A 12,706-nucleotide genomic window follows, 5' to 3' on the forward strand; every position below is an offset into this window, starting at 1 on the left:
ACTTACACTTCCTGACGATCTGGATGAAAGCAATCTTCGAAACTTGGACTCACTTGGACTGAACATTTCATGAACAGGTTTGCTATACGTTTCACGATGTAACAAGGTAAAATGCCAGGTTAAAGGGGACTGCTGCTAATACAAAAACAAACAAGAGAAAAAACCTACAAAGAGCATGCATAGCAAAAGCACACTTGGAGAACAGACAACATTCTCCAGTGGCAATGGACTGATTTCCCAACAGCCAGATGCATACAGTTGGCTCTGCAGTGAACGAAGAGGAAGACAGCCACTTAGTCCTGCTGATGGGAAAACATATGGCCTTTGAAACAGTAACTTTGAAACAATTTTGCTCAGAGCTATCTACATTTTTTTAAACCAAACATAAGCTGTCTTAGCTAATAAAAGAAATGCTCATCTGTCTGTTTGCTTGTTGTTTTTAAAAGAATAATGTTCGAGGCATCAGATCTCCTAATGCACACCAGAAATAAGGTCACTGTATTCTTCCACCTCATTTTAGGATTCAGACAAACCTCCTTTGCCAACAGAGATAGCACCAGGGATCTTCGGGCAAAGAACATAATCTTGTGGTTTGAGGAGGGTACTACGTACTGCGTGCCAGGAGCTGGAATTGGAAAAGGATGTTCAAGACTACGGTTCTCCAACTGCGTCCTCCTTCATTAACATTTAGCAGTACGTTTCATCACAAATGCCGAACGTCCCCCTCCTAGCTTGTTCATTTCTGGAAGCAGATGTTTAAAATTAAGGCAGGCTTTTAGTTTGCCTCTGACATTTACTATAGATCTTGCTTGCTCCTTCCTGAGAAGGCAGCAACACTCACCAAGAGTTTACTGCTTATTTTAAAACCAACTAAGCTTAGCTAATGATCTGAAGGAGGGTTTAGTTATTTCTAAACAACTCAAAACTTCCATGACTCTGGCACTTTGCATCGCTAAGCTTACAAATAGGGATAATTCTACTAATCAAATAGCAAAGCAGCAACTGCTAATCATTTCTCTGTCCTTTTACTCCGAAACTGTTTCAGTACTTGAAGGCTTCCAAACCATGCAACCTTTCTGATGGGATACACTGTCATTGAAGCATCTCCTTCCCATACTTTTCTATCCTTTTTCAGTTCACGTTCACCTATTAAATTATGAATTTTATATGGACAGTTTGTGCTCTCATAAATAGCAGTAAATATAAATGTAGCTTACAGAAAGTCAAATCCCTGTCTGCATTCAGACTTTCCAATTACCAGTCATTTTCAATGCCAATTACATTATAATTGGTCATCATGGATAAAACACTGGAGGGATGCCTTGAAAAGAATACCTGTAATCCCAGACCACTGGGTCTTGCTTTAAACAGCATTGCTGGCAATGTTTATATTGATGCTTGCAATTAAAACCGTGACCATAATTTTACCACTTAGGACCTTTGGATAAGACAGTTGCAAGTAAGTTCGTAGATACAAGAGAAGACAGAGTCCAAAAACAAAATGCAAAGACAAACAACATCTTCACAGTACACAGCTCCTTCAACAGAGCCATCGATGGGACACTTCGAGCTCTCACTGTATTTGTGGCAGAGCAAAATAAGGCAGCAAACAGGGAAAAGAAAGCAAGCTTCGCAGTTTTGCAACATGCTCATTGGTAGTAGACTCTGCAGATTGGAACTGAAAGCTACAAACAGAACAGGGAAAAACATAATTAAGCAAGAATTTGCTGCAACCTACTGTTCTGTTGAATAAAACAGAAGATATGCTCTTCAGACAGCACTGCCAAGAGAGATTAAGTTACAGCAAGCTATGTCTCCTGCTACCAGAGCCAAGAAAGGGTCTAGGGTAACAAGTCAAAATTCCCCTTCAGCTTGTCAGCAATGTATTCCTTCTCGAGAACAACTCAGCTGGGCTATGTACAGTGCAGGGCAGTGCAAGCAGACGCGTTCCTTTTGGTGGGTATCCCATCTCAGTAGATGGCAGCTCCTGAAACCACACTACCTCATCCTCTGTAGTGTTGTGTGCAGTGATTCTTCTCAAATTATTGTCTTATTTCAGCATCTGTTCCTTCCAGAAAGCTGGCAAAGGAAGAACATCACTGGACACAGACTATAAAGGTTCAGAGACTGGAGCACCTGCCCAAAAGCCACTGTAACATACCCGAGTCCTTCCAGCTTTGCCCTAAGCTCTGAGAAGAAATCATGGATTTATCCACAGCATTTAAGATATATTCCCTGAAAACTGCTTTAGGCCTGGGATAAACTAATACAGGGCAGCCATCTATTCTTATTCCACCCAAATACCTGATAACACTACCAAAAAAAAGTCTGTACAAAGTATGTCTCAAAAGCTTGATCCAGAGAACCAACATTTTTCAAATGCAAAGTGCAGGCCATGCCTTACATCTGAAACTTTTGAGAGACACTCATAAGCTAATGGGTGAACAAAGCAAGGGGAAAATCAAGATTTATAGAGACGGTTGGTTGAGCTTTTTATCTATCAATCATTTTAGCTGGACAAACACAGTTCAGTGTTTGTAGAACATGAGCAAACATATTCATTTAATTGTAATCAATTTGAAGCCGTGCTATTCAAAACAGATACGCTGGTTTAGTGCATCCCTTTCCTAAGCAATAAAAAAGGGTTCGTGATAACTTTAAATATGAAGAATTCGGTCTCAAACTTATGGACTTGACATTTAATTTGCAGGGAATGCTTTCTTTTATCTCTATGTAAACCAAAGAGTGTTTCCGTATAACCGCATTGTTACATCAAACCATCTGTTACTTGTAGCCAAAATTACAGTTTCAACAATTTGGCCATATTTTATTTTAGCACAGAATAAAATATTATCATGTTTATTATTGAAAAAAAAGTAATTTTTTTTTCCCACCAGACAGAAGCGGGATCATTAAAAACATCAGCTACATACTTTACAACATCTATTTTTATCTTGGTCAAGAGGACGACTCTAAAAGCTGCTGGGGGCAAGGGATTAGAAAAGCACAACCAGGCTCCTGGGAGAGTCCTGAAAATAGTTGTGCAATGTTCATGGGAGATATATATCAACACCACTCTTACATGGCTTAGTCAAAAGAACACAAGTTGAAAGAAGCTTAACCAGGAACAGATGTTTCCCTTCACACCAGGCTGTTTAAAATACATTATATGCTATTTTGTACCATTTCTTGTTATATATACACTTATAAAATGTTAACAAAATGCACTTTAATAAATATTATCACAGCGGATCACAAACAGCTGAACCACTGATGTTGAGTTTTAACTTCTGCTTCATGACCGTATCCATTGCTAAGATCCAAATACTCAAAAACAAAATAGGGGCTCTGATTGCTCTGAAAAAAATGCAGAAAACAAAGCAGTCGGCTAAGTGCTCGGAGATGGTTTTCATTACAAAGTGCTAAAGAATTAACTGGTGAATTGTTCTTTTGCAAGTACTCTGGAGAGTGAAGGTTTCAGAGTAGGATTTATTCTGTTTGTTTGAAGGATGGAAATGATTTTAGAAGAGGTTGAGATCACATCTAGATACGTAATCCTAGGTAATAAACAGTACTGCAGAAGGGTAGTTGTCTAGACACAGAAGTAAACTGGAACTGCTCAGTCATTTGAAGAACTATCCTGTGAGCAGTATTAAAGATTTTTTTTCGCCCCCTCTCTATCTTCTACTACCACCTGCTCTGACCATGTCTCCTGTAAGAAATTTCCGAACAGGTCAGCTAAAACATATTTAAAGTAAAGAATAATGTTCAGGATTACCATATCCATGGTAACAAGCCCTGGAATTAACAGAGCAATTGGAGACTTCACAGAAGAGATCCTTGTAAGACTGCAGCAACACATTCAAGAAATCCACCAGCAGTCTAGAGCTCTTCCGAACGTAAAAGCTTTGCTCCTACCACAATGGAAAAACGAGAAGCATCAGAAGTGAGAAACAGAAAGAGACAAGAACGTGAGAAATACTGAAATCAGTATTTTTCTTTGTGATTGTAAGTCCAAAAAATTGAAAGATTAGTAATATTTACATTAAATTTTCATAGGAAATTGTATACTCTTGTCTTCTCATTTGCTTATCACGTTATTACAAACACAAAAATACTTTTCTCTATATAAATAATACATAAATACAATATAAATATATGCCATTACGGACAAATTTGTTCCAGGACACTTCTCATTTTCCATGCCTTCATCTAGTTAAGATGCTGACGAGAGTTTTAAAACTTAGAAGTTGAGAGGTCAAAATCATTTACTATCCTCGCACACACTACATGGACATGTGAAAGTGCCCTGTTTGATCCGTAAGTGATGATTACTCATTCTGATGTGAGTAAACACACAGGAAATGAGCAGAGAGCCATATCTGGGCTGAATCACTCCCTTGATTGAGAACATCTATGGAAAAGATTTTAAAAGATAATTCATATTGACATTAGGGTTTTATTTTATGGGAGAAACAGAAGTCCTCCTAAATACCCCAACCGTGCTTCCACCTAGCAACTAAAAGAAGCTGGAGAACTAACCTCTCTTTGAGCAGCAACACAAAAATCCTTCACCCATCAGAACCACAACACAGATGACTCTCCAGAAAATGATGCACATGAACTAAGATAGCAGTCATCTTGATAAGGCCGTAACAGATACAAAAAAAGAGAGCAGGAAAAGTAGTGTGTTGGTAGTCTGATAAAAGCATCAGACCTGCAGTGAGATTGACCTCTGGTAAATGTTCAGCTTTCTGGAGAAACATCTCACCTTCAAAGAATACACTGACTGAGTTCAACTACAGTTTAAGCTTGTTAGTAATAAAGTACATTAATTTACAGTGCATGAACTAACACTCAAAATATATCAATTCTTCATGCCAATTCTATTCCTGACAAAGCTTTTTTTTTTTTTTTAAGACATTTATAGAAGTTCTAGTAAATACTCGTTGATGCTATATTCCATACAACTGGTGACAGGACTCACATACAGGAGATCCCTTCAGCAATGTAGGATGCGAGTTCTTCCTACAGGCATTAGCATGCTGAAGACACTCTGCACAGCACTCTGGGTTGGTTAAGCAGTCTGGAAGAAGCCCAATGATTAGAAACAGGTAAATCTAGTTCTAAAACAGGGTAAACCTCTACCACAGCAGTGCAGGAGATAAAACTCCTTAAAAGTTGGCTTTGCAAAGTAGTCCAACTTCCTACTCACCCCTTAATTAGAGGCAATTTGCTTTTGTACCAGGAGGACTGGTGATTACTGTGTCAGATGCCATCTCCTAAAAGAAGTAAACGGGTGACAGCATCCTTGCAGCGTGTTTTGGTGGCATATTCCTTCCTGGAATCCTACTCTGTTAAGTCTGAGAGGCACCATCACTTCCTTGGCCCAGCAGTCCTATTACTAGAAAATAAATGTCAACAAACTTGTAGACAAAGTCACTACACCTGCAGGATTCACAACTATTTCTAGGGTACTCTGGACTATGTCACCAAAGTTCACTGAGACTGTGAACACAGAACAGCAATGAGCAGATTTGACAAACGTTGTCTCATACAACAGATTTAGTCAGAAGATTACATGTTCCAACATGGCAATCATATCCCATGCTAGATTGGTCTGCTTCTAAAAACATAAAACCTATTAATCATCTGTACAGCCCTGGCTTTGTCGGAAGAAGCTGGCTTCGTTTCTGAATCGTGTCAAGTAAGGACAGACCAGCAGGAAAAGGTCTTTCTCTAGGCAGAAACACAAAAGGAAGATGCCTGCATTTGGATTTCAGTTGAGATACAGCATTTTTAAATGATGCTTCTCCACGCTTATTGTACTTCCCTAGGGAAGTGCAATGGGTCCACAGGGACAATCGATTTGATCTATGAGATCAAATTGGAAAAAAAAAAATTAACAAATAAAAATTTCCTTCTGACGGAACACTGTTAACCAGGCAGCCAAAAATATAAAGATGTGCTTCCTAAATTTTAAAATGTCAGAACTGGGTAGAAGTGGTACAGGAACTTCTCCATTTCCTAACCTTTCACCAACACCACAAAGATGTGAACGTAGAAGTAAAAGCCTTCTGTCTGCTACAGTTCTTCTAGAGAATTTAACTCGGATTGATGTGAAAAGCAAAGGTCATGAGAAACATACTTGGCATTCATATATGACTGTGTATCTAAAATAATTCTTTGCTTGGGATGTCAGCCCAGCTTCTCTCCTTGCTGCAGCAGACTCAGGAGAACATCCTCAGATGAAAAATATGGTAACAGAATACACAGAACTAAAGAGCAACTAAGGAAGTAATTAAAGGCCACCCTATTTTACATGAGACAGAAGCCAAAGTACTACAAAATAGGGGAACTTAGCAGTAGCATTTCTGACTTGTAACAACTTCAGAATGATCTGAGCCACAGAGATCTGAAGTTTAGCTCTGCTCATTAAAGAGCAGATGAGCAAATCTTTAATCTCTCTTTTTCCCGAGAGCAAAAGACAGGAGCGCTGATAGCAGTGCAGCAGTAACGTACTTATACAGCAGTTCAGGTGCTTCTTCCATTGCCCAGGAATTACATGACCAATACAGCATGGGACTGGTTGAGCTCTTCAGGGCATGTCAAGCTGCATGTCATTTCCTAAACTAGATCCACATGGATACGAAGGAGCAAACAGAACATGGTGTTGGAAGTCTGTTTTTAAGACACGGGAACAGTGTATCCCACGCAGCTTTATGTCCCCGCTACCTAAGAGCCTCCTGTCTTCCAAGGCTCTTGTCATGGTCAGAAACCACAGGGCTGGCAAAAACATATAGAAAAAAATAGGAAATTCGTAGAGAGTGCTGAAGTGCAGAATATTCTCAGTACTGACACACAGATTTGACTGGAGAGTTCTCTGGCATTTCTGCAATGTTTTATGATCAGCCCCGTACCCAGGCACTCTGTTTCAAGGAGCTAGAAGCATTCACCAGGTGAAAGAACTTCTCTGTTCCTACTTCATTCCTCTTATACATTTATATGGCATTACAGAAAGAGGAAAAAGTTATTACCTATGCTGTATTCCATTGCAGAATTGTTTTGTGTTTGCCAGGAGCAAGCAGTTACTAGTCAATACGACACACGGCATTTTCAGTGCAACAAAAGGTCAGCTGAGAAAAGAAGCTATTAAAATCGCACCCTTGTCCAAACTCCATGTAAATAATACTTGCTCAGCAGTGCATAATAAAATCAATAAAATTAGTTTTCCCAGGGTAATTTTTCCTAGCAAATTCCCAGTTGAGAGAAAAAATTGACTCGTTACTTTATTTTGAAAATATGGGTATTCTACTTGATATCTTTTTTAAAAATATATAGTAATTTGCAATGCAATAAGATGGCAAACCTGTGCTAAAAGGCTTTCTGACAAAATGCTCTGTGATCAAGGATTGACTACTCAATTACAACACACTATTAACTTGGATTGGATTCCACAGTTTGAGAATTACAGGGCTGTTCTTTTTTGAAAGCAAGCAATTGCCCTCCCTAACAGCTTTTTGTTCCACTTTCTTTGAAGAACTTCCTTTATTTTTCATTTATTTTGTTTATAAACATCTGTTTTATTTGCCCTTAAAAGCAGTGGACGTTTTTGTTGCTCAGACAAATTAGTTAATGTGACAATTAATTCCTAGTCCCAAACAAGTCCTGTTTCCTGAATTATATTTACAAAAATGCGTTGAGACTTTCATAATGTGTTTAATCAGATACAGACAGGGACACAGCACACACCTGACAGCAACAACTTCAAAGAACTTCAAATTCCTCCACATCAAATAACATCTGAGGATGAGCGACATACTCAGCCTACAGAGAAACTGTAAATATAGATTTCAGCTATTAAAATTTAAACGATTATATTTCAAAAAGGCATCTTCATAACCCCATAGTCAAATGACTTCTACCAACAGAAACATTTCCAAGTCTAGAAAAGCATTTTGAAGACTCTCAGAAATGAATATTTATGGTAATAAGATGACTCCTGGGTTGTCATTTTGTTTTCATGTCAGCCATGCTCTTTCTGAAGACTCAACTGCAAATACGTTTTCCATTGGAATGATGTAAAATTTTGCTGCCAGTTGTGACATATTTCTACTCTGATTTAAAGAACTGAAGAGCAAAATCAAACATGTTGAAACTAATAGACAAGAATTACACCACTTTTACCTAAGTGTGAATATGCTGAAATAATCCCAAATAGTGCAACAACACAATAAATAGTGCAATAACACAATAAACCCTGAAAAAAATTAGACTCGGATTCAAACTTCTGAAAAGTAGTACTTGTTCAGAAAACTTCAGCTTGTTATCAAAATCTGTTTGTCTGTTAAGTATGAGGATGATCAGATCTGCATTATTTTTAAACCAGTTTTTACTATTCATAGCAAAAAGCAAAGATTGAACATGAGTGTAGTCTGTCGAGCTGAGTCCCTATCAAGCTCATGCAGCCTGTGCTGAAGTCTATTCTGCAAAATTGTCTCCACGACCATCACTGCAAGATGGATTAAAGCTAGGGGAGTCCGCCTACCCACACTATTATTACACCAGGTGGCTATGTCAACATAGTATTTATTGCTAGCTTTTATAACATGCGATGGGACACAACAGATGCTGCAAAATCTGAAGCACGCACAGCAAATCTGTCTCCATCAAAATGGACATAACCTGCTAAATTTCAGTCTAGCAAAATATTACATCACCACAAATAGTTTAAAAAAGAAGGCAACAAATGAAGAATTGCAAGGTTATTTTCAATTTCGCCAATATATAGAAAAGTTAATTGAAAGCAACACTATTCTGGATGGCAAAGTGCTTTAGTTTATGAGTACAGTCTCTAGCTACTAACATCATCATACAGAATAAAACTTTAGGGAATCTGGGGAATTCCAGGAGTTAATAGGCCTTTTATCTATTGTACTATACAACACTATATTTGCACACTAAAATGAAAACGATGATATTGTTTCAATTTAAAATATTTACACCACTACAGGACTGTCTTCTACCTTGGTAACTTAGTTGGTATCATCTGTGACAGATCACTCTTCTGTGATACTACAAGTCATTTTCTCATAATAATATGATTAATAATTTGTTTCTCTTTTAAGTAAAATTGCCCTTCAGGTACTTAAAATTACAAAATACCAACAAATTGTAGTGAAGTGCTTCAACTACACAACATTCATGCATATTCCTATTGGCAGACTGACAGAACCAGTAGCAGCAACTAATGGTGCAGATAAGAGCATGCTGTGTTTTTTTTTCTTCATTTGATTTTTTACTCACTCTCTTAACAAAATCAGGTATCTCCTTTTTGTCTGAAGGTTGGTTCAAATAGGAGCAGCACTCTACCTCCAAGATATATCCTTCACTATGGATGTCACCTTTTGGAGACCTGAAGAGACAGCAGAAAAACAGAATTAGTTTCTGTTGTTAACAATGCAAACCCAGGAATCCCCCACTGTAAGTATTTCTCAGCGAGAGCTAACATTCAGACAAAACTTCAGTTCCAACACATTCTGTCCACTGAGTTCAACACAGTTTTGACAGCCTGCAGCTACAGCACATCACTACTTGCTAGGGAAGAAAATCACGGCAGTGATTGGGGAATGCCTCAGGGACTTCCAGATTTCTTAATCTGTCCAAGAAACATTTTTATCAGTCTGGCATCTAAGGCCAACACCAAGGGGATTCACAGGCAGTGCAACTCTCAGGACACGCAGAAAGCCAGCTCCAACAGCACAGACTGACAGTGGCACTGGGCCCATTCGGGCAGCCTAAAAGATCAATGTTGCTGGTATGGAAAGTGAGTCTCCTATTCCACCTTAAGTGAAAAAAATGGCAAATAAATCAAACAGGTGTAGAACATGTTTTATAGCTGGTAATCAAAGGAATCTCCACTCTTACCTACCATTATGCTAAGTCAGCATTTAAAAACTATAAGTAATCAAAGTAGTCTACCCTTCAGTCTTACCTCATGCTTTGTTGCTGAGAAATGCAATTATATATATGTTCCTTCTCTTTCAGAAGATACTAACTCCTAAAATAATTCAAACCATGTGACATTTGCCACACATATTGTTGAAAAATGTGGAAACATGATATTGGTCAAAATACCCAATGGGAAAGTTTGGAAGTTTGCCTGAATGACCTTGAGAAACAGCCCACAGGCCTGCACAGCAAAGCAGTGCCACCGAAGGCAGTTTTCATCTCTAGACTGCCGTGGAAGGAAACTGATATGCTTGATCAATACAGGAAACGTAGAGAATCAGTTGTTGTATCAGCTCTTTAGGAAAACACATAGAGGAATATACAAAAATAAAAGCCAGCCTGTAATTCTTGGGATTAGTAACAAAGCAGTTATCTTAACATCTCACACAGAGCATCAAAAGATCCAGTTTGAAGTACAGAAGTAATTCTTGCCAGTGGCTGCTTTATGGAGCGGGTACAGACAGGACAGAAAGAAAGGTGAAGAAGTTTGAACCAGGACTGCTGAGGAAGCAGCAAAACACCCAAACAAGGGCTTTGCAGGCTTGCCATGCTTGTGAAAGCATTTCTGTGTTAGAGCTCTGTTCTGAGGACTGAGGCTGTGTGACACGTAAAGCACACACACCAGCTACAGATGGTCCCAGGGGCTTTCCCGAGATGCTCGCAGTTACTCAGAGCCATGAGATGCGTGGGCTGCTGACTGCAAACTGGAAGTGCGTGTTTCCTAGGCAATACTGCAGAAAGTTTCTGAAGCATCACGTGACGTTATATTTTGTACTTGTTCCTCCCATCTTTGGCCATATACACTTGCTTCATTTCTCTCATCTCACCTATACATGAGCCACACAGTGTTATTTCGCAGATCATGAGTTGTTTGGGAATGCTGAAGTTCTTTCCCTACTTGTTTTTTTTCTGCTTTCTAGGTTCTCCTCATAACTTGTGGTCCTGCTCTTTTCTTGACTGGATAAAAATTGCTATCCACGAAAACTCTCCAAACACCTTTATAGGATTTACAGAAATCATTATTGGGGAACTAAAAGGGTCCCGCTACTACCCGTCTGTAACAGGCATACAGAAATTCATTTAAGCAGCAAAGAACAATTTGTTACAAAGAAAAAGTCATTTTTTGAGGGACAACACATGAGCTACAGACAACCATGTTTAATCCTCTAGATAACGTCCTAGATAAAATAATCTAGTCTGTGCAGATTTTCCATGGCAGATTAACGGCTTTTCAGTAACATAAAAATACATTTAAGAAAGTCTCCCTGCTACCGTACATAGTGGTACACTTAAGAGTTTTTTCTAAAATCTCTGTATGACTAACTGGAAATGTAGCCCTGATGTTATCTAATCATCATTTCCAGATAGAAATCATGTTTCCAGATAAAAATATGTATGAGCTAAGGCTCTCTAATACCCTAGCAATCAATAAATCATCAAAACTGCCACTTGATAATGCAATGCAAAGTCCACGCCACATCAAATGGCGCAAACACAATTCTCCAGTGCTTCAGCCATGTATTATTCCAAACCACAAGCGGTTACAAGGAGCAGGTAGCAAGGCACCAAGCCTTTTTTACACACCAATCCTATTGTTTTGAGGCACCACCAGACCTTTGCCTTCGTGAGGATGAAATGTGTCAGGCGGCTCCCTCGCTGGGGAAGCCCACCTCACCCACCACAGCCCTGCTCCGGCCTGCCTGAGGAAGTGATACTCCTACCTCGGAGACTTTGAAATAATACAGCTCAAGTTCAAAGCTAACATAGCAAACCCTGAACATGAAGTATGTGCCACGCTATCCATGCTTATTTAAAGTAAGGCCCAGGGACAGAACCAAACAGAACAGACCCACAGGCCCAGTCCCTCCTGTGCCCGCTCTTCACCAAAGTCTTCTTCACACAGCAGTCAGCTCTCAGTGGTGCTACAAATACTCGTGACAAACAACAACTCGCTACTCTAAAAGTACCAGAAACACTGTACTTTCATGTTTAAACTCACTGGCTCTTGGTAAAAATAAACCCTTTTCAACCTATAATGCTAAGGTTTGTACACACGTATAAGAAGGGGGAAGTTGGCCCTTGAACCACTCTGTCCTAATTCCTCTCCTGCACCTCAGCAGCTTCCTCGACTCTGAGTTTGTGTAGTTTTCAGAGGACGTACTTGCAACCCGTTTACAAGGAGTAAGTGTTACTTGAGATACAGATGATATCCATAAAAGCATGGTAATTCTTACCGTAACTGCTTAAAATGACCTGTTTGTTTATTCCCCCTTTAACAAGCACTTACTCCGAAATGCACTTGCTGCTGGTAAATATTTAAGAGAACACAAGATAATGAATTCCTCTTCTGAAGAATCTGAGGGCTACCTCTGCCCTAGAGTTCACAAAAATAATTGCATCAAATACCAGTCTGCTAGGAACATTATTTTACAGCATACACGTAACAGATCCTGTTAAAGGCCGTAAAATCTCTACTTAGCCTCAAACAGACACGCCATATATTACCAAAAACTATTTTTCCATGCCTTCAAGTAAAATATGTCCATATATGTTAAAGGCAGGTCTTTGTCTATACTGGTAGCTTTTACCTTTTTAGGAAAAATTCAAGTCTTTTATTCTGTCAAAAACAAACTAAGAAAACAAAAGCTATAGCTTTTAATATAAAGATAATAAATGGCACTGGATTCCACAGACT

At 38.9% G+C, this 12,706-nt stretch overlaps 1 protein-coding gene across 1 annotated transcript in view; it reads right to left on the bottom strand.

Moving 5' to 3' along the window:
* RFTN1 (raftlin, lipid raft linker 1) overlaps positions 1-12,706 on the bottom strand; it is a 92,760-nt gene that overhangs the window by 33,911 nt on the left and 46,143 nt on the right. The window contains exon 4 of the mRNA XM_084507566.1: positions 9,307-9,415. Within this exon, the coding sequence (XP_084363692.1) occupies positions 9,307-9,415 (109 nt within the window). The remainder of the gene's footprint in view (positions 1-9,306; positions 9,416-12,706) is intronic.

The sequence above is a fragment of the Aythya ferina genome (genome assembly GCF_964211825.1).
Source record: "Aythya ferina genome assembly, chromosome: 2".
Lineage (NCBI taxonomy): Eukaryota > Metazoa > Chordata > Aves > Anseriformes > Anatidae > Aythya > Aythya ferina.